The 23,389-nt window shown below is 34.7% G+C and overlaps 1 protein-coding gene across 7 annotated transcripts in view; it reads left to right on the top strand.

The window, feature by feature from the left end:
- Positions 1-706: 706 nt before the first annotated feature.
- Positions 707-23,389, top strand: part of DYNC1I2 (dynein cytoplasmic 1 intermediate chain 2) — a 57,805-nt gene continuing 35,122 nt past the window's right edge. For 2 of the 7 annotated variants that reach the window (XM_015086197.3, XM_053215276.1), the window contains exons 1-5: positions 960-1,118; positions 2,219-2,335; positions 4,399-4,516; positions 15,970-16,060; positions 21,917-21,976. In XM_015086197.3, the coding sequence (XP_014941683.3) occupies positions 2,228-2,335; positions 4,399-4,516; positions 15,970-16,060; positions 21,917-21,976 (377 nt within the window). In that variant the 5' untranslated portion in view covers positions 960-1,118; positions 2,219-2,227. The other 5 variants (XM_027055503.2, XM_053215278.1, XM_053215274.1 and 2 more) reach the window with 4 other exon arrangements.

The raw sequence follows: 23,389 nt of genomic DNA on the forward strand, positions 1-23,389 counted from the left end.
AAAGAACTGAAGAATTATTTGCAATGCTGATAAATATTTATTTATTTATTTATTTATTTATTTATTATTTCTTTAGCTAGCTATTTATTCCAACAGTAATCATTTTATTTCTGGGCTCAAATATTCCATGTGTACACGATGAAATTTAGGAGAAAATACAGGAATTAGAAGTTCTTATTGCTAATTTTCATAACTGTAACACTCCAGCTAAGCAAGTTTACAACTGTCCAAGGATGCTGAGTAAAAACTGAATAAAGACTTACAAATTTTTTAAAGACAAATTGTCACATTTCTGACAGAATGTAAAACTTGTTTTATATTTTAGATATTGCCTATGATGCCACATGACACCTCAGTAAGGGGTTTTCTCACTAAAACTGGTGTATATAGGCTAAAAAAATGTTGTTCATGTGCAGTGTAATACATAGGTTCACAGCCGGAAAATAGCCCTTCTTAAAATCCGGCCAGTGTTGAGTCAAAGATCTTAATATATAACTTATACAACACTGTGAGCGCTGACCAATGGACCAGAATACTGGTTTAAGGCCAGTGCTGGCAGCTTCTCTTTGGGATACTGAAGATAGAAGGCCTCGGCTTGGGAAACCGTAAGCCTCGGAAAACACTACACGTCCCAGCATACTTTGCGACTATCATTGACCATAACTCCCAGAATGCCTTGCTCGGCGCACGCAGGTTTCCCCTACAGCTGGGGCTTGTAGTTCTCCCTCTCTGGTCGTGTCAATCTGTAAGGCAAGGGCGGTGGTTGCTTATCCAGTCCGAGGATATCAGGCGTATTCTTCCAGATTTTAGCAAAGTGGAAACACTTCGGGTCCCTGGGCTGACTGAGGTCTTTGTCTTACCTCTTGGTTTCTACTTTACACAGGTAAGTCACGGAGGGGCTGCAATTCCACGCAGCGGGGCCCCACCCCACCCCTCGTTCTGGTGAAGCCATTTGTCCCCAAGCTCTCGCCGTAGTGGCCGCCGCCCATCTCTCTTTGTGTGTGCCTCGGCAAGTCGCGGAGCTAGTGGCGGCGATTCTTGGAGTCCGGGGTGGAGGAGAGGGACGTTACCGGGTCATTGCAGGCGGGCGGACTCTTTTCTTTCCCGCCAGCTTACAGGTGGGTTGACTGTGCTTCCCTCAAGGCCTTTTTGTCTGCTGTGTCTCACGTCGGGGCTCAAAGGGCGGTTTGGCAGTTCCTGCTGACTGCGCTGCCCGGCCCGACTCCTGAAGGAGAGGCGGGGAGAGCCAGGTGCGGTGAGTTGGGAAGGCGGGTGGAGACCAGACCACTTTATTTCCTCCTTGACCCACCGGAGGTGGCCGGCGGAGCCTCGAGTCTTGCTCGGTCCCCAGCGTCCCCCTTTCCCAGACCCCCAGTCCTGGACTGCGCCCTCTTGGTGGTGACCTCAGGGGAAAAGCAACTCTTCGCCTTGCTCCATTTTATAAATAATTTACTACCCGGCGATGACAGCGTCTTCCCTCCCCGCGCGTGTTGGAAAGTACCCGAACATGGAGGTTGTAGCACAAAATTACCGAGACTTTGTCTTCCTTGTAGTTTTGAGAAAGTGAACTTGTCACTCGTGGAGCTCCCGGCCTCGGAGGAAGAGCCGGTCAGCTGTAGGTAGTGAAGCCAGTCAGACTTTGTTGTTGGGCTCTGTCTAAAAATATTCGTACTTTAAATGTATGTGATAGTTAATGATGGCAGTTTTTGTGTTTTGCTTGTCCTGAATGTTAGTATTACACGTCAGTTTTAGAATTTACAGGAATTTTTGTCTGCATATTGTTTTCATCAAATTTCTAGGGATGAAAACAAAACTCTGGTGATAGATTTGATGTATGTCCTATAGTCGAAGAGCACCTTAAAGCCAATCCATGCCTTCTGTTTTAAGAGTCAGAGACATTGTGTTAAATTTGGACATTTGAACGTTAAAGAGCTTACTGTGTGCTAGCTACTTTGCTCAACTCCAAATATTTACTTACATACATTTCTTCATAATGTTTCCCAAGTCTTAGTGATATATATATGCTTCCATATTTGAAAAGTAGAGTTTATATGTTGTCTTTTGATCGCAGTGCACTACATGGCCTCTTGAGATAATTCTCTTTTTGAAGACTGATTTTTTAAAAGAGCCCTGCTTTTACCAACGTAATGATGATTGTAAACGATTGTATATTTTTTCCAACGTAATGATGATTATAAATGATTATATGTTTTTTAAGCTCACAAACATGTCGGACAAAAGTGAATTAAAGGCAGAATTGGAACGTAAGAAGCAGCGGTTGGCCCAAATCAGAGAGGAAAAGAAGAGAAAAGAAGAAGAAAGGAAAAAAAAGGAAGTATGTTTTCTTTTTTTAATAAACAGTGTAAAATAATTGGATTTAATATCAAATACACTTTTATGTAATTCCTGCAGAATAATTAAAAATCTAGCAGTTGTGACTGCAAATAGAGCACTGTATGTGAATTTTAAGGAAATCAGATTAAAAAAATGTGAAAATGACAAAGTTGATAAGTTAAAATGATTTTTTTTTACTGAATAAAAATATTTCATATGGATTGATGCATAAAAGTTCAATTTACATATTTCTAAGAATATGCTTATTATATAAAGTAAGAGACATCTGCCTTGTAATAGCTCTTAAAAAACATGGCATATATATCATAACTTAGTCTGGATTTTGAACTTACTTTTCTGAATGTTTTGCCAGTCTGTTCTGCTAATAATTTGCAAGACTAAATAATGGCAAAGAGAAATACATAATAGATTATTTAAATTGATAGGGAATTTGTGCTTTTTTCCTTCATCATGAAATACTGAAATATTTTTGGCAAGCAGTGAGTTTGATACTGCCTTAAAGATAGACCAGGTAGCTGTGTCTTCTGATTTTTCACATCACCATTTCATCATGTATGGCAATTACATGCTAATCCTGAGCTGGAGATATTTTACTCGCTCCTGTGTTGAAATGTACATTTTTTCCCAGTGGAAACTATTTGGACAGATTTGTATAATTTTACCACAAGTATGTTTTAAATGGTCAGTGTACAATAATTTGTCCTAAGTGTGACATTAGTTCCAAGGTTTTCTATTTGATAGCTAATAGCCAAGACTTCTAGAAATCTCTTAAGGGAAAAGAAAATCAGAACAATTAAAAGTATGATTTATGTGCAGCATTGCTATGATGCTATAAAGGCCTGTAACTGAAGAATTTTCTAATTTATTCTGAACCTTGGAAAGTTGGAGATTTAAGTTAGCTGTTTGATTAAAAGTTAACTGATAGAATGGTAGAGCCATTCCAAAGTAGTATCTATAGCCTTAAACCCTTCAGTGCTGAAAGCATATTTGATTTTTGTTTTCCAGAAATGGCCTTAAGTGGCATAAATTGCCTCTTAGGGATATCTACTACATGATTTATAGCTAATTTAAAATTTATAAAACATTATGAGGGATAAGTTAATAGCATTAAATAGTGAGTCTACTAATATATTGCTATGTACAGGTAAATTACCAACTTGGTAATGTAACCTCTTTGACTATTTTGATGAAGTTCATGGATGACTTCTTTAAGTTAAAATGGTATCATAGAATGTTATGATTGACAAAATTCACTGCAGATAATTGTATGAGTAATAGTGGTTAGCCGAAATAGGCATCTGAGGTGAACATATAACACTTTTCCTTCAAAAAACTTAAATTTCACTTGAAATGTTTTGGATGATTTCAGATTATTGAGGCTTATCTAGTTTAACTGAAGGATTTTGCTAAAACTATAAAAGGCTAAAATCCGGCAATAATTTTGCTATGCAAAAGTGAATTTTAGCTTTACCAAATCCATCCGTGTTTTTATTATTATAAAAATACCACCTATAGTTTCAAAAACTAAAATGTTTCCTCCAGATGAATTTTTGACAAACATCCTCTACATAAAATTGCATAAATACAATGAAAAGTACATTGTACAAAAGTTTGAGATACTCATACTTGATTTTCAACAGAATACGTTGTCCATTTACTTAAAATGTGTTACCTGTTAAATCTTTTTTTCTTTTTTCAATACTGTTGTGATATTTATATCTACGCTTTTGTGTCTCTAGGGAAGGTTTCCACAATTCCTAACCATGAATAGCAGTTTCATACTGTGGATAAATAGAAATAACTGTACTTTTTAAATTTACTAGGTAAAAACTTTTGTGGGAACTCCTTCATTACATATCATTTGGAGATTACTTACTAGAACTCTACTGAGAATGGTTTTCATTTAATGACTATAACATGTATTCAAAATTAAGTCCACTCTCCCAGAGTATACAGTATTAGTACATTATTTAAAATACATTTTTTTGCAAACAAATATTTCATGTCCTATGTAAACTTAAGGTTTTAACTTTAAAAATTTAGACTGATCAGAAGAAGGAAACAGTTGCTCCTGTGCAAGAAGAATCCGATCTTGAAAAAAAAAGAAGAGAAGCTGAAGCATTGCTTCAAAGCATGGGGCTAACTCCAGAATCCCCCATTGGTAAGGATAAGAATATATCCATTTATAAGAGATAGATTTTATTTAGCTTAGACATATCTGAGATGAATGAATTGACTTTAATATGTTTTGCATATTTTTCTTATTTGTGTCTCTTAAAAATGACTAATCTTACAATTTACTCAGAATTATCTTTTTTCACATGTGCCAATACATGGTTATTTTGTTTGTTTAAAAGAGCTGCAAGATTAGGTATACTTATTAACATACAGTGAACAACCAATTGACTTTTATTGTTCAATCAGTAATTTATTTCAACATTTGTTGAGTAAGTTTTCTGTGGTATACTGTATTTAACTCAAAGATAACTGATTCCTAGTCTTAACTCTATATTTCTTTCTGTAGGTTCAAGAGAGGTATAATGAGTCAAAGTTCTAAAAGCTTATTAGTATTCAGAGGTAGAGGAAGGAAAGGATACACCTCTGCTGTCATTGCCAATAAGAGAAGTAATATTGGTAGCTTATTTTGGCAGTGATTTGACTTGTTCTGCTTTTGTGCTATGCATTTTGATAACAGTACTAAACCAAAAAGCTGAAGTAGTAGAGGTACTGAAGACAATCTAGTTACATATCAGAAAGCATTAAATATTTAAATGAGCTGGGTGCTGTTACGTAGTATTTTAGTTTGATATGGCCTTTATCATTTCTGGTTCGTTTGTGGGTTAATTCCATCTAGTTCAGGGTACATATATTTTAGAAATAGTAACTGCTGTTTGCCTCTTGTGAAACTACAATATAACTATTTCTAGAGCTGATATTTCTAGAAGGTTTCAAGATGAAAAACTAGTTACTGTCTTAGTCTGCTTCATTGTTATTTCTTTCAGCTCATTTGCCTTTATGGTAGAATTTGAAGATTGAAATATATTAACTTGAATTTTATTTATTTATTTATTTATTTATTTTGACTTGTCTTTATTTAATAAGCTAATGTTGCATAATGGCAGTTTTAAGAGTAAATGAATCGTAACACTACTGTTAAAAAAATACTCTAGTAACTAAACCAAGTTGCTTGTTAGTTGCATAGACTATAATCAGTTTTTCTGAGTCTTTGGCTTCATTTTTCTCCTATAGGAATTTTTTCCCTTTTCTGTTTTTAGGATTTCATTTTCATGGAATTCACTTGCTCATAATTCTCAGTTCATATTCGTTATCAATTCTTGAAAGGACAGTCTTTTTTAAAATTTTTAAATTTTTTTTAATGTTTATTATTTTTGAGAGAGAGAGAGAGTGTGAGTCGGCGGCAGGGGGCGGGGGGGCAGAGAGAGAGACAGAGAGACAGACAGACAGACATAGTATCTGAAGCAGGCTCCAAGCTCTGAACTGTTAGCACAGAGCCCGCCTTGGGACTCGAACCCATAAGCCGAGATATGACCTGAATCGAAGTCTGACGCTTAACCGACTGAACCATCCTTGTGCCTTGAACGAATGGTCTTTCGGTGTGTGGGTGTGGGTTTGCGGGTGTGCATTTCTCCCTCATTCCCCATCTCCAATTCCATTCTCCTTCCTAGTCTTGCATTAAGTTCCCATTCTTGCATTTTTAACATATATCCTCTTGATCTGTCCTACATGTGCGTACGTATTTCAAGGTCTCATATTTATGTATATTTTACACACATAAACGGCATTGTGCTGTGTGTGTCATTCTGTTTATACCTTTTTGTCAAGCAGCATTTGAGAGCTACCTATGTTGCCAAATACAGATCTATGTATTTATTTTTGACTGACACCTAATATTCTATTCTGTACCATATTTTACCTGTTTCCCAGCAATAGGCACTTGGCTTGCTTCTCTCTCTTTGCTTCGCTCTCACAAGCAACACTGCAAAGAATATATACTTTCTCTTTGAGAACTGTGGAAGAGTTTCTCTGGGATGTAAGCCCAAGAGTTGATTTGCTATGTTATTTGTATGGGCTTACTTACGTTTATTAGATTCTACATACCACTTAAAATGACCCTCCCAGTACCACTGAATAAGAAAGTAACAATATTACCGTATCTACATCATCACTTGACCTTCTCCAACTTTCCAGTTTTTGCCACCTTGATGGGTATAAAATGGTATACCAAAAAAATTTTTTAAGTTTATTTATTTACTTAGAGGGGGAGAGAGAGAATGAATGGGGGAGAGTCAAAGAGAGAGAAGGGGACAGAGGATCTGAAGCGGGCTCTGTGCTGACAGCCAAGAGCCCAATGTGGGGCTTGAACTCACGAACCATGAGATCATGATCTGAGCCAAAGTCGGATGCTTAACCCACTGAGCCACCTAGATGCCCTTACCAAAATGTTTTAATATAAATTTATCTCTTTATAGTGAGGTTGACCATCTCTCAAATATCTGTTATTTTCTCTTCTCTGAATTGCATATTCATATCTTTTGCCCATTTACCATTGGAGTTGTAGGAGGTCCTTGTATATTTTAGGGGAGGACTTCTTTATTTTAGTTTTTTAACAAAAATACCTCTCCCAGTCTATTACCTGTTAACTCTGTTGATAGTATCTTTCATTGAACCAAATCCTTCATTTTGATAATAGATCTGCCAATTATAATCCTTTTTTTTGTACCTTTTTAAAAAAATTTTTTTAATGTTTATTTATTTCTGAGACAGAGAGAGACAAAGCATGAGTGGGTGTGGGGCAGAGAGAGAGGGAGACACAGAATCCAAAGCAGGCTCCAGGCTCCGAGCTGTCAGCACGGAGCCCGACGTGGGGCTCGAACTCACAAATGCTGAGATCATGACCTGAGCCAAAGTCAGTTGCTCAACCAACTGAGCCACCCAGGCGCCCCTGGTCTTTTTTTTTTTTTTTTTTTAAAGAAATACTATCTTTGAGGACACAATATATATTCTCCTACATTTTTTTTTCTGTTAGGCTTTATAGTTTTAGCTTTCACCTTTAGATATTTGGGTTATATTTTTGAATATAGTATGAGGTAGGGATCCAATCTAGTTTTTCTCCATATAGTTAGCTAATTTTCTCAATACTATTTATTAAATAGTCCATCTTTTCCCTCACTGATATCTGATGCCAACTTTGTCGTACAATTAGTTCCCATGTATTCATGGCATTTCTATTTTCACTGTTGATCTAATTTGTTTGATTCTATACTATTAACCCCCAGTTTTAATTACTGTGGCTTTGTATTATATCCTAATTTCTGATAGAGAAAATCACCCCTCTTTTTTCCTCTTTTTCAAAATAGCTCTAGCTTAACAAATTTTTCTTCCCTATAAAAAAACTAGTTTAAGTTTCCCCCCCAAAATCTTGCTGCACCATATGTTGCATTTAGTGATATGTTTGTAGTCTTTCTAGATCTAGAAGATTCTTCACACACTACTTTTTGCCCTATGTCATCAAGTTGTTGAAGAGAGTGGGCCAGTTGGTCTCTAGAATGTCCCACCTCCTAGGTTTGTATGATGGTTTTTCTCACATTTAGCTTTTGTTCCTGTATCTTTTGTATTTCCTCTACCCTGGAAATTTGGTTTAAAAAACTTGTTTGGAACATCTTTGGTAAGAATATCTCATAGAGATTCTGTGTACTTCGTATTACATCATATCAGTAGTACATATGCCTGGTTGTTGAGCTATTAGTGATGCCAAGATTGATTACTGGGTTACAATTGTGACAGGCAAGTTTCTCCATCATAGTTTTTTGTTGTTGTTGTTGTTGTTCTCCTTATGACTATTCAGTAATATCTGGAGATGGTACTTTGACACCATGTGAATGTTCATTTCTCCATCAACTTTTCACCAAATAGTTTTAATACTTCTTGGTGATCCTTATCTAAATCAGTTGTTTAATTAGGAGTTGCAGAACTGTTTTAATAATTCCATCTTTTCTAGTGCACTTAGTGGCTGAAATTCTTCTGTAAAGGGGAGCTTTCTCTCATAATAGATTTATTTGGTTACCCTAAATGAATTTCCTGTTAGAAAAGCAGAAGACATGCTTAGTTTTTTTCACTTTAATTACTAAGAGTCACCTCCGGGGATTGCCAGAGATTTTGTGTGTATTTTTTAAAAAGATTAGCTAGTACTGTATTTAGAATCTTTATATATATATATTCATAAGTAAATTTGCGTGTAATTTTCTTATACTGTTCAAGTTCATTGGCCATCGTGGTTATGATTTTATCTTTTTTTTTTAAATTAGTTAATTTATTTTGAGAAAGAGCAGGGGAGGCAGGAGGAGAGATTGAGAGAGAGAAAGAGAATGAATCCCAAGCAGGCTCTGCACTGTCAGCACAAAGCCCAGTGCGGGGCTGGAACTTGAAAACTACGAGATCATGACCTGAGCCAAAATCAACAGTCAGATACTTAACTGACTGAGCCACCCAGGCGCCCCTGGTTATGATTTTAAAATAAATTAGACAGCTTTCCCTTTTGATATTTTGTACAACAGCTTGTAAAAGGTAGATGTTACTTTTCCCTTTAAAACTTGGTAAAATTCAACTGTAAAACTGCTTGGGATTGCAACTTTTTTTCCCAGGGAGTAGTTGAGAGCAGAGATTATTCACCATTTCTAGTCTTCTTTTAAAGTTACAGTCTATTCAGGTTTTCTATTCCTTTTTGTATCGGTTGATTTTTTAAAAATAATAATAAACATTTATTATCTCTCATAGTTTCTGCCTGTCAGGAATTTGGTAGTGACTTAGCTGACTGGCATTGGTTCCTGGTCTCTCATGGCATTGAAGTCAAGATGTCAGTCAGAGCTGCAGTCATCTGAAGGCATGCTTGTTACTAGGATTTGCTTTCAAGGTGCCTCACCTACATGGCTGGCAGTTGATATTGGCTATTGGTAGTGGGAGTCCTGAGTTCCTCTCCACACAGAACTGCTTGAGTATCCTTGCAGAATGTCAGTTTCTCCCAGAATGAGCAATCCAAAGATAGAGAGAACCAGGAAAAAGCTATTCTTTTTGACTTATTCTTGGAAATCATAGAGCATCAATTTCCACCACATTCTGTCAACTGGAATTCACAAAGAATTTGGACATTTTTTAAAACTGCCAAAACTGCAACAAATTCATCGTTCTCTTTATATTTTGAAATATGTTTTTTTTCCTTTTACTGTATTAATACAATGATTTATAATGATAGTTTTTCTAATGTAAGTGCATGTTTACATTCTGGAACAAATCCCACTTAGTTATGAGATAATTTTTTTTCTTATACATTGCTGAATTCATTTGCTAATATTTTATTTAGGAGTTCTTTATGCTCATAAGAGAATCATGCCTGTAATTTTTTTCCTTTTATTATATCTTGTCTGGCTCTATTATAATAGTTATAATAGCCACCTTAAATGGGTTGTGTGGTTTTCCATCTTCTTCTGTTCTCTGACAGATGCCTAAAGATCTTTCTAGTATTTATTTAAAATTAGACTTGAAGAATACAGGATACAGATGAAGTCAGTGTCCGTAGAACTTTCTTGACAGTAACCCATAATAAAAAATATATTTTATATCATGACCCAGGATGGATACTTGTTTTCCTTTTCACTACAGAATGTACTTAGTAAACATTTTTGAATTGTAGAAGTATAAAATACTGCTAGAATATTCAATAGGATTTATTAAAAACACCACTCTCTGATTTTCCTAAAACAGACTTTTTTCTTTTTTTTTTTAAATTCTAAAAGGAATTTGTTTTATATTTTTATTTTTTTGAAAAGATTTGATTTTTTAAAAAGTTACAGCTAGGGACACCTCAGTGGCTCATTCGGTTAAGTGCTTGACTTTTAGCTCAGGTCATGATCTCATGGCTCGTGAGTTCGAGCCCTGCATCAGGCTCTGTGCTGACAGCTCAGAGCCTGGAGCCTGTTTCTGATTCAGTGTCTCCCTCTCTTTCTGCCCCTCTCCTGCTCACACTCTGTCTCTCTCTCAAAAATAAACTTTAAAGAAATTATTTAAAAATATATATATAGCTAATAAAATCTCTTTTAGCTTCTCTTTGTTGGTAGATTCTTACTTGGTGAGTTGACTACTTTTTGTCAGGAATCCTCGAGAGTAGGGACAGTAACATTTTTATCCCTGGTGTCCAGCACAGGCTAGACATTTAAATGTTTGTTCAATTATTACTAGGTCATATGTCTTTCTGTACCTTGTAAGGCCAAATAAAAGCCATCTGCTTTAAAAGTAATAACAAAATGTAATTGTTTAAATTTCAGAAAAAAGCGTAGTGGAAATTGAAATTTTAATATTTCATAAAAGAAGCATGGCTTGGTTTTGTTTTGTTTTTAACTAAATTTGAGTGGCCAAAGAAAGTTAATTTTTTTTTATTTTTTTAATATTTTTTAATTTTTTTAACGTTTATTTATTTTTGAGACAGAGAGAGACAGAGCTTGAATGGGGGAGGGTCAGAGAGAGAGGGAGACGCAGAATCTGAAGCAGGCTCCAGGCTCTGAGCCATCAGCCCAGAGCCCGACGCGGGGCTTGAACTCACGGACTGCGAGATCATGACCCGAGCCGAAGTCGGACACTTAACCAGCTGAGCCACCCAGGCGCCCCAAAGAAAGTTAATTTTAGATACAACTTTCAAACATGTTCTATCCAGTGTGGAGCTCTTAAACATTGATGATTGAAAAAAAGTGAAGTGAATCTCTTTTGTATGTGTAATTACTGTTTTGACCATCTTATAGAGAGATGAAAACAGATACTGTCAATTAGTCTGTAGCCTGAGTCTGTATCAGTAGGACACAGTACATTGATTAGTATGATAGTTTATTATCTGTATTTTCTTTTATTAGGAAGAAACAAAAGGACTTTGCTAGTCAAAAATAAGTACTACATTTATTTCCCTCATACTTTGTAACTTTTCAGTACCTTAAATCTCATTTTTTGCCAGTTTTACCGAGAAGTAATTGACATATGTCACTATATAAGTTTACTTATTTGTAGTGGTGTGATTTATATATATTGTAAAATGATTACCACAATAGGTTTAGTTAACATCCATCATCTCATACAGATATACTAAGAAGAAAAGAAAAAAAAATTTCTTCTTATGGTGAGAATCTACTCACCATAAAAGAGAATCTACTCTTTTAACAACTTTCCTATGTACCATATAATAGTATTAACTGTAGGTCATGTTGTAGGTTATATCAATAATATTTATTTATCTTAAAACTGGTAAATCTGATTTTTAGATAGAATGAATGCTTCCCATGCACCAAGTCATTTCTTCAAGGTTAGACTGATTTTAACAAATGGTTCCTTCAAGTATATTAATGCTACAGAATTTTATTTTTATATATTAATTTCTTTTAAAAAACTTATCTGATGCTCTGAACTACATTGAAAACAATAAAGGAAATGAAATATTTAGGGGAAATTAGTGGCAGATATTTAAACTTCATTATCAGGAGAAGGGGCCATAGAAAGAGAGAAAACATTTTTAGATGTTTATTTTTAGAGAGATGGGAGGGGCAGAGAGAGAGGAGAGAGAGAATCCCATGCTTACAGTGGGAAGCCCGACCTCAGGCTTGATCTCACGAACCATGAGATGATGCCCTGAGCTGAAATCAGGAGTGGGATGCTGAGCCATAGACACCCCATAGAAAGGGAGAAATTAATATTTAAGACAATTCATGTTTAAAGCAACACCTTTCAGGACAAAAAGTGGAAGTTATGAAAAAGTTATTTAAATGTTATTTTTCCAGGCTAAGAGTATCCACAAGGGGGCATTATTGTAGTGTGTGCTGTGTTTGAATGTTAAGTATCATTGATTACCTAGACAATGTCTTACAACTTTGGGTTATCTCAGAAGCTCACTTCTTCCATTTTACTGTCTATACTAGCTCTTACTCCATACGTTCGCTTTCCTTGGTTCACTTTTTCTAGGTTCTACTTCCTGGCAAAAGCCCCTTCTTGCCAGAGGCTTTCTTCTACATGAGAAATAATTGGGCTATGCATCATCCTTCATCTCTTGAGACTTGTGTGGTTCTGAGTTGTCAACTCAAACTTAAGTCTAATTGTAAATCTAGGTGCATTCCTAGTTCCCTTCTCATTTAAAAATAGTCTGGTTGTTTCTTTGTGTGCCAAAGGCAGCAGTGTTAATTTTACATCCTTGGAAGGCCAAGATCTAAACTGGCAGGAAAGGCCTTCTTGATTGGGTTTTTGTTCTAGAGAATTTAAAAAGTCACAGTCTTTCTTTTTTTTTTTTTTTAATTTTTTTTTCAACGTTTATTTATTTTTGGGACAGAGAGAGACAGAGCATGAACGGGGGAGGGGCAGAGAGAGAGAGAGAGACACAGAATCGGAACCAGGCTCCAGGCTCTGAGCCATCAGCCCAGAGCCTGACGCAGGGCTCGGACTCCCGGACCGCGAGATCGTGACCTGGCTGAAGTCGGACGCTTAACTGACTGCGCCACCCAGGCGCCCCAAAAGTCACAGTCTTTCAATACTACTTAAGTGATCAGTGAAGGCCATGGTGCAGATTTGTTTACCAGTTTACTCCATGTATCTCCCCTGGTTTTCAAAAAAGGAAGTAGGATCTTTGCTCTAGACTTCTAAGAAGCTTGAACTTGTTAAACATTGACATATGGTAATGTTAAATCTAGTAATGTGATTCAATCACTGTTCTTACTAAACATTATATCTCTGATATTTGGCAAAAGCTAATTAGTAATGGCTTTTGTTATTTTCAAAGCTGATTGGACTGTTAAACCATCTTTGCAAATGAATTCTAGAGTTGAGTCTTGAGATTTGAGGGACTGAGTTCAGAGGTGTTTTTTGTTTTTTTGTTTTTTTAACCTCCTTGAATACATGCTGTTTGTTCTTGGGAGGTTGTTGAATCTGGGAGTATGGAGGCGTTGCCTTGTTGTGCAATTGCTGTAGTCTTTGATTTTTTAGACTAATTAGGTTGAAATATGGTAGTGACCAAATAACATTATCATTCCCCTTTTTCTGTTAATATTACTCCTTTTTCAATAATGGTAATTTTCTTTTTCTAGGCTTGTCCCTTCTGTAGTATACATTATTTATTATTGCAAGATGAAGTTGGTGAGCCAGATAATAATTTTGAGTCTTTAATGAGTCCTCTCCATAGGTTGCTTGAAAAATACCTTTTGTGAGAAATAATATAGTTCTAGGATGGAGATTTTTATTGAATTACAAATTTGATGTCGTGGCAATTAATTTTGCTTCTGTCTAATAAACTATGGTAATTTGGTAGCATCACCCCTGTAATTTATTTTTTATTTGGGAAACTTTTACCTCTGACACTTTAAATGGCTAGGTTAGTGTATTTATTTTGTGTATAATTACTTTTTAACTTGTTTCCATAAAGAACTTGAGGTAACATTTTTTTATAGTGTAGTCTTAACCAGTATGATACTGTTGAATTTATTGAGTGGAGTCACTGATACTTAACAGTCATCAGAAAGGGTAACAAATATGGTAACCATATTAAACTGCAAAAGAATTTTATAGTTCACCACAAATAGGTTGATAGAAATATTACTGTTTTCCTCCAATCTTTGCAATATGTATACCTAGACAAATTATTTTCCTAAGCATGAAGTATGTAACTTAAAGAATACAACATTTCTTCTTTAAAAATCTTTAATATGAAAAAATCATGGTGTCTCACTAAAATAAACATATTTGTGCTTTACAGCATAGTTGGCAAGCCCCTGTTAGATACTATTTATTCCTGTATTTATTCCTGTTGGGATTTAGACTAGGGGAAGCCTCACATTGAGAGATATACAAAAAGATGAGGAAATGTGATCTAAGTGAAGTTAGGGGACATTGATATTCCTTTATTTCAGATACAGATCATGTTTAGCTGCTTTGAGTTGTACACGCAGCACCTAGCACAGTGCCATCCACCTGTAAACTATATGAAGGTGACCTGGTTTTTCATTGTTTCTGAGAGATTTAATCACAAAGTTAGAAACATTTGATTTTAAGCGAGAATTAACCACTATGTCTTGGGAAACCTTCTAGCTATGATTTTTTCCCCTTCTAATCTTACTATTGGTTACCAATAGAATTTACCATTGAAAACATAGGGATGGTTAGTTTTGTACCTGTGTTTAAGATGTAATTCATCGTAGGGGCAGCCGGCTAGCTCAGTTGGTAGAGCATGCAACTCTTGGTCTTGGGGTCATGAGTTCAAGCCCCACATTGGGTGTAGAGCTTACGTTACAGAAACAATGTAATTCATCATACTGTACTTGTACATTTTGTTAGATTAGCAAACCCCCTTTTTTATTGTATCATGTATAAACAATTAAACATAATTTCAAGGATTCAGTGAATGCAACTATCCCCAAAACAGATTTTTAATTAAATATATACTTCTTTAGATTAGTTCCTTTATAACTAGGAACTCACCTTCTTTTCAATACACTATTAAAACAGCAGCTTGCAGCTCAACATAAAATGTGTTAGTCACTTAATATTGTATACTGAAAAATTATTTTAAAAAGATACTTGGGATGGGGGACATTTATGGTAAAATTTAACCAGAAGATGGCAGTGATGATCCTCCTATACTTCCTGCAATGGTAATCAAAATGTTTTACAAACGTAATAGCATGAAATTTGCACGTTTAATTGTTGGTATATAATGTTAAGAGTGATGATTTAGGGGAAAGCATTTGCTGTTTGTTTTATATACTATGAAAAATGTGTATTTTTCTATAAGAAGGGATTAAGAATATTTTGGGTGTCTGTATCTTTGTTTGTACACTTCAGTTTTTTCTGAATACTGGGGTAAGGAAGTTATCATAAGTCTTGCCTTGTTTAAGTTGCATGCATCACTTTATGTTATGCATCATGTCTAGAAGGCATGCTATTTTATGGCCTGTTTGCATTTTTCACCCAAATTGCTGGAAACTAATGGACATTTTAAAGGAGCCATTCCTTTAGCTGTAGTCATTTCTCTAAATTGGCCCCTTTTCTTGTTGGGGCGGGGGAGGGGGAAATGAAATCATTTAAGGCATTAATTCCTAAAATAAAAAGTTGTTAGACAAAAAATAACATTTTGAAATATCAGAAAATCAGAAAGCAAATGACTTCTGAAGAATATTTCAGAGTTTTGATTTTGACAGCAATTATAAATAATATTTATAATCTGGTGATCTTAAAAGTGAGAAGTTGGGGGAGAAGGAATGCTCTCCTTTGAAAATTAGTGCCCACATTTGGTGTTGGCTGGGATGAAGATGCATCCTTTCATAATCTTGCTTTTTTTTTTTTAATATAAAGCCCAAATGCATTTTGCCAGAGAAATTGCATGAATCGTCAGCATGCATTGTTAACTTTGTCTTTTTCCTCTTCTTTCTACTGTTCATTTTCATTCATGTATTTTTGTTTTTTGGTTTGCCATTTTTTCTTTTTTGTTAATTACTTCATGTTAAATTACTTTTGAAACGTCATAAGCTGAGCAACCTCTCCGTGTAGTAACAGCGGATACCTGTCTATTTCACTATTTAGTCCCTCCTCCTATGTCTCCATCCTCCAAATCTGTGAGCACACCAAGTGAAGCTGGAAGCCAAGACTCTGGAGATGGCGCAGTGGGATCTAGGTACAGTAAATTTTTTTAAATATTTTAATGATAGAATGCATTTAGTGCCCAGATACCATTGATGCCTTAGAGGGATTCTAAATAGTTGTGTTGAACCTAACATTTTGAAATCTAAATTGTCATAGAAGTTATTTGTTATAAATTGGGGGAAATTTTTTTAATAGTATTTTAATTGTCCCCATTGATTAAATCAGACTGATTTTATGGTGTTTTATATTGAAAATAGAGTTTTAATTCATTTAATTTTTTTATGTCTAAGCCTACTGCATGAGTTATTGTGTAAAGGTTTTGTATATATAATATATATGAAAAATGTAAATAGTGTATAAGTAGTGTAAATAGTGTATGATAATATAAAATAGTATAAATATAATAGTATAAATATAGTGTGAAATAGTTTATAAATGTGCTTAATTCTCCATTCAGTAATTGAAAATCTAAAGAATTCACTTAAACATTTCAGTTGTGTTCTATTGAGTCACTAGTTCTAATTGGGATAGAAAATAATAGTGCATAAAATATCAAATAGAGATAACTGCTAAGGAAACATTAAGAGTGTTTACTGTCCTGGGGTGCCTGGGTGGCTCAGTCAGTTAAGCATCAGACTTCAGCTCAGGTCATGATCTTGTAGTCCATGAGTTTGAGCCCTGTGTCGGACTCTGTGCTGACAGCTCAGAGCCTGGAGCCTGCTTTGGATTCTGTGTCTCCCTCTCTCTCTGCCCCTTCCCCCCCCTCACTCTGTCTCTCTCTCTCTCTCTCTCTCAAAAATAAATAGACATTAAAAACAAATTTAAAAAAAGAGCGTTTACTGTCCCAAGGGCAAAATGAAATACAAAATGAAATTTCATGCAAAATGAAATAAGTGAAAGACAAATATTGAATTATGTCACTTATGTATGCAATCTAAGACCTCCCCGCCCCCCCCCCCCCCCAAAAAAAAATCCAAGCCGTAGTTAAAGAGAACAGATTGGTGGTTGCCAGAGGTAGTGGATAGGGGACAGTCGAAATGGGTGAAGAGGCTCAAAGGGTACAAACTTGCTGTTATCAAATAAGTCATGGGAATGTAATGTACAGCATAATCACTACAGTTAATAATACTGTATTGCATATTTGAAGATTGCTGAGAGAGTAGATCTTAAAAGTTCTCATCACAAGAAAAATACTATGTATGATGATAGATGTTAACTAGAATTATGGCGATCATTTCACAATATATACAAATATCAAATCATTATTTTACATACCTGAAATTAATATAGTGTTATATGTCAGTTATACCTCACTTAATAAACGTTTACCCCCAAGTTTTTCTGTACTCACGTCTTCCTTGTAAACTGTATTTCATGTTTGTTTTAGGATCCTGCACACATGTTGAGACTTGCTTTTCCAAAGTTCAGTAAGATTTCACTTCTTTCCAAAGATTGTATCAAGGAAAGTATTATTATTCCTTTCTGTCACACTAACAACATGTCTTTTAAAAACAGGATTGAGGTGCCTGGGTGGCTCAGTCAGTTAAACACCCGACTCTTGATTTTAGCTCAGGTCATGATCTCAGTTGTGAGACCAAGCCCTGTGTCAGGCTCTGTGCTGAGCATGGAGCCTGCTTGGGATTCTCTGTCTGTCTGTCTGTCTGTCTGTCTGTCTCTCTCTCTCTCTCTGCCCCCTCAATAAATAAACATTAAAAAAAAAATAAAAGGAAAAACAGCATCGTGCTTTTTGACTCCTTGTGAGAGCTGGAATGAGATTAAACATAGTTAAAATCTTTATTCAGAATCCTTATTTTGGGCAGGAAGTTAAATGTCCTCCTCCGAGCAATTTCTTAACACACCGTTTAATAAGAAATAAACATGAGAAGTTCTATCTTCTTTGTGCCTGAGTTCCTCTGATTAAGGTTATAAATAAATAATGAGTATCAAAAAAGCAGGCAAGAAAAAAGAAGCAAGGAACTGGGTATTAAACTCAGTATTTTAATTAATTCCTGAATAATCGGGTTATCGTTAACAATTAGAGAACACAAAAGTCTCACCAGTTTGTATTTGAGCTGTGTTTTCCAAAACTGTTTTATAAATAGAACTGAAATTACAAATCTAAGCTATACTGTCATTTGAGGTAAATGTTATAATTATCATTTAAGAAAAGTCAGAACTTTTTTTTAGAAATAATAGTACCTTATAAAATAGTATATATTATAAAGACTAAATTTATTTAGTCTACATTCATTTTTAAGGCTAAATTTGTTTCATACTTCTGTACTTTTATACAAATGTATTAATATTCTTTTTGTAATAAGCAAGTGGTATTTTCTTTCTTTCTCTTTCTCTCTCTCTCTCTCTCTTTCTTTCTCTTTCTTTCTTTCGGGAGCCTCTGCACGAGCAGGGGAGGGCTAGAGCAAGAGGGAGAGAGAGAATCCTAAGCAGGTTCCATGCCCAGCACAGAGCCCAGTTTGGGGCTTGATCTCACAACTGTGAGATCATGACCTGAGCAAAATCAAGAGTCAGATGCTTAGCTGATTGAGCCATCCAGTCGCCCCAGCAAGTGGTATTTTCAAGAGAAGGCTTTTTTTCCCCTTCTACAACATTCTTGTAATACAAATATTTACCCAAAGAATTATTATATTTATTAATTTGTTTATTTCATTATACATTATTATTATGTAGATATTATACTTTGTTCATTTTGCACTCCCTGTTCTTGATTTTGAATAGGAGTAGAAAGATAATTTTAAATGGAGTATTAGCAAGTTTGCTTTCAAAACTACTATATGACATCTACTTGGTTTTTTAAATTTGAATTAGAGCATGTCCTCCTGATGGGACAGCTGGGTAGCTCAGTTGGTTAAGCATCTGACACTGGATTTCGGCTCAGGTCATGATCTTACAGTTCGTGAGTTCAAGCCCCACATCAGGCTCTGTGCTGACATTGCAGAGTCTGCTTGAGATTCTCTCCTCCCGCCCCCTCTCTGCCCCTCCCCTCGTTTCTCTCTTTCTCAAAATAAATAAACAAACGTCAAAAAATATATTAAAAAAAAGAAGAACATATCCTTCTGAGTTTCACTGGGAAACTTAGAATTTATTAGAGACCATTGAAATACTGTGAATTGGTATAGGAAGCAAACGCTGATAAGAAAAATATTTATTTGTATATGGAACACATTTATCAAATTGCCAATTTAATGTTAAATACTGTATAGGTTACCACAGAAAATAAAATATTCATGGCCCTTGCCTTCATGGAACTTACATTCTAGTGATTACATCATTAATTTTAAGATATTCACTGTACTGAAAAGTTCTAAGCATAGTGTGCTAACTTGTGTTTAAGTTTAAAGTATAGGTTTTTAATGGTAAGTAATAAAACAAGAAAATAGGTACTTAAATATCTTCAGAGGCATTTGTTCTTATTAGATAATGAATATAAAATTTAGTTTCTTTGAAGTTTAACAGGAGGAAAAAAATTCCTCTTTTTGAGTGAGATGACCTTGTTATCTTTTTAATCTTACTACATACATTGTCTACTTTGAGAGCACAGACTCAGTTTTAATCATTAATTTTCAAGAGAGCTGTGTATGTTCTTTTTTATGTATATATGTATACATACAAGAGTAAAAACTATGAATTCTGCATCATCTCCAGATTCCATAGTAGAGAGATAGTTAATCTTGTTGATTAATTGGTGCTATTGGCAGTGAAATAATAGCATTTCTAAATACATGGCTTTTAAAAAGAATGCTAAGGGGCGCCTGGGTGGCTCAGCTGGTTGAGCATCTGACTTTGGCTCAGGTCATGATGTTACAGCTTGTGAGTTTGAGCCCCAACAGGCTCTGTGTTGACAGCTCAGAGCCTGGAGCCTGCTTCAGATTCTGTGTCCCTCTCTCGCTCTGCCCCTCCCTCACTCATCCTCTGTCTGTCTGCCTCTCTCTCTCTTTCTCTCTCAAGAATAAATAAAACATTAAAAAAAAATCTGTTTGAAAAGAATGCTAAGATCTGAGAATGAAACAGAATGAACTTGAACTGAGCAGGCATGTTGGTAATGAAAAAACGAAGAGAATAAAAAGTATCAACGGAAAGATACATGAAGATGTGTGAAATGTATGAACCTCTGCACTTACTTGGCAAGACGTCCAAGATTAGTACACTCAAGAAGTAGGAAAAGATATATTAGACATTACCAAGTATGGTATTAAGACATATCTGAATCACTATTTCTAAATGCCAAAAATTTCTGTTGGGCCTGGTTATAATTTACGAATAAATATAAATATAAAAGGCCATGAAAAGTGTTCTCTCTCTAACTTTGTAGATTTGGAGTTGCATTTCATTAAGTTTCTAGTTCTCTTAGCACTTATCTCTAAAATTTTGCTGACAGTTACTCAGTTGGGTAATCCATACTTTGTGTTCCTTTTTCCATTCTTGATGAGTTTTTCTTTCAGGCTTTTAGATTATGTTGGAATTTCACTTTATATGTCTATTGATGCCTTTAATATAATTCTGTATGTTATACAATGTATTTTCAGTAATGGCTGTATTTTGAGGCAAAGTTTTTCTTAATTTTAGACTTAAATGGCATCCTCAATAAGGAGCTGTATGTCACTGATAACAGTTATCCCTCTCATATAATGTAAAGGCTGTGGACAGAACATTCCTTGGAGAGCAGCTCATAGAACCCCCTCTGATTCAACAAAGCCTAAGTTTGTTGCTGTTCATTGCTTTTAGTACAAAGTAGATCTTCAGAGTGACCTTTACATACATTGTACACAATCCTGTTTAAATCCCAGAATCTTTCTTTATATTTTTAATATGAAGAATTTCTCTAGCTCAATTCATCTGAAAGTTTTTATTGATAAATTATATAGGAAGTAAAGTATAGAAATGATTTGTTGTATTTAAATATTATAGCTATCTTAGTTATATGTGAGAGCTTTATATAAATGAGAAACATTTGACAAAAATGGTAGTACTGAATATATTGTGCTTAACTTTTTTATAAAGGACTATGAGCATCATATAGTACTATACCTAATTATCTTATATACTGTTAAGAATGCCAGTGTGATAAAGTACCTTTTGTTTTAGTCATATAAGATTTGGCTTAAGTGGAGAAGGTCCCATGTAAGTTATTTATCCAGTAGGCAAGGCTAAAACACAACCAAATATTTATTTAGAATTAATATTCTTTAGAAGTTTATTTAGGTAAGTCCTTTGAACATAAAACACTTTTCATGGAAAAATTTATCTTTTCCTAGAGACAGAAATCTTTAGTTGCTTTCTAAAGCAGATGACATGTAAGCCCAAGGCAGTGCTTAACCCATAAATTACATAGGGGTCACATTTTGGAAACTTTAGCTTTTTTGTATCCCAGTGGAACAGTCTTTGGTTTTCTTACCAAAAGGCTTATGTGTTGATTCATTTCCTTTACCAATATGACAATTTCCTGCACACATTTAATGCTTTGGGCAAGATTATAATATATTAACTAAGATGTTTTTACTAATGTTTTTTTAATTAAGAAAATTAAAAGTTTGGCTATTTTTATAGCCTAACTTGATATCCAAAAATAATATATTATTTGTGTTGTATGCTTTGGCTGTTCTTGTCCATTATTATGCAATACTAGTTTCCTGTAGTCTCAAAATACTGCCTTTAACTATTCTGGGTTGTATGTTTGCATCTTTAACTACATTATGCTTATGGCATGCACTAAGCATTGAGTGATACCTGGTGTTTTTTTCATACTAACCAGAACATGTGGTTTTTAATTGTGAACAGTATTTTAGCTTACCTATTCATAGAATGTGTTTGCTTGACTAACGTATGGCCTTTTTTGCTAACGCTTCATGGTTGTCCTACAACCATTTAGGACGCTGCATTGGGATACAGATCCATCAGTTCTTCAGCTTCACTCAGATTCCGATTTGGGGTATTGAATAGATTTTTTACCTTCCCTCTTTTATAGTTAATTTGATTCTTTGTGAAACTGTCCTAATTTTACTTAAATTTCTAATGTACATTATACAGTTAGGGAAAGAGTTAATATTTTACTGTGACACCTCATTTATCCTCTATCATTAGTGAAAGAAATATTTTATGTATATGATTTTTTAGGTACCCTAAGTTTACCTGTTTAAGTTCCAAAGTCCTTTTTTTTATTTCTGTGTTTTTGATGTAAAATTTTCTAAGCTGTGTTACAAACTTCCCAGATTTTTTCTGATATATGTTCTACATACAATTGAAACTTTTCTGGGTTACTAGATATGAATATTAATTTATTTTCCTATATTAATATTTCCTGATGATTCCTTCCTTAGAAGGTTTCAAGAGGAACAGAGCTGTTGGTCATCTACACCATGGCCCCAGATTGTATTGATTTATTCATTAATTCATTCATTCACTCATTTAGTTATTCTAGTCAAATTATAAATGTTTATAGATGCCATTGTTCCTTACTCAGATAGTTGTTTTACACTGATAATTTGTACCTTCTAAAACACATGACCAACACCTTTTGGAATTATGTCTAAAGTCAGAGTAAATTTTCCCACTTAATTCTTTGATTATGCACTTTTTTCCCTTTGAAGCTAAGATATTCCTAAAGTGGAAAACACATTAAAAATTTATTATGGCCCACATTTGGAACCTTACAGAAAATTAATCCATTTAATGTACTCATTTTATTTTTTTGTACAAGATTTTGAAAATGATGTTTTATAAGAAAAGTTACTATATTACATATATATGTACATATATATATATTCATGGGTGTGTATGTATGTATGTGTGTATATGTACCCTGTGTGTGTATGTATGTATGTGTGCATACATACCCTGCTTGATATTCTGGAAGTTACAGCAGTGCTTTTATTAGATGTTCTTTTAAGACAGTCTTATAATTGAGAATTTCTTTGGGAGTTTGTAAGCATACCACATTATTTGATTTAGAATTTAGATATTCTAATAAACCAAAAAAAAAGGTATTTTTTATTTGATCCATTTTCCTCAGTTACAGTTCTCTTCTTTTGTTTATCAAAAAAGAATGTATTCCCTCTGTTTAAAACAGAAGTTGACTTTAGTAGTTTTATGGTGTTCAAAATACCTGTTACTTTAGTTCAAGTATAGACAGTCTGTACTATAGTTTGTCCATGTGTGAATCACACATGCAGGGATTAGAGATTTAAAATTTTTAATTTAAATTGACTTTATGATTCTCAATTTCTGCAAAGTAGAAAAAAGGCTTTCAAGAGGAACTTATTTTCCATTCTTAAAGCTGAAGTCTCCTAATGGTGAAGGAAATGAAATGTGGACTGAGTGAGGTCTGTATACCTGACTCTTCAGA

Source organism: Acinonyx jubatus, chromosome C1 (assembly GCF_027475565.1).
Source record: "Acinonyx jubatus isolate Ajub_Pintada_27869175 chromosome C1, VMU_Ajub_asm_v1.0, whole genome shotgun sequence".
NCBI lineage: Eukaryota > Metazoa > Chordata > Mammalia > Carnivora > Felidae > Acinonyx > Acinonyx jubatus.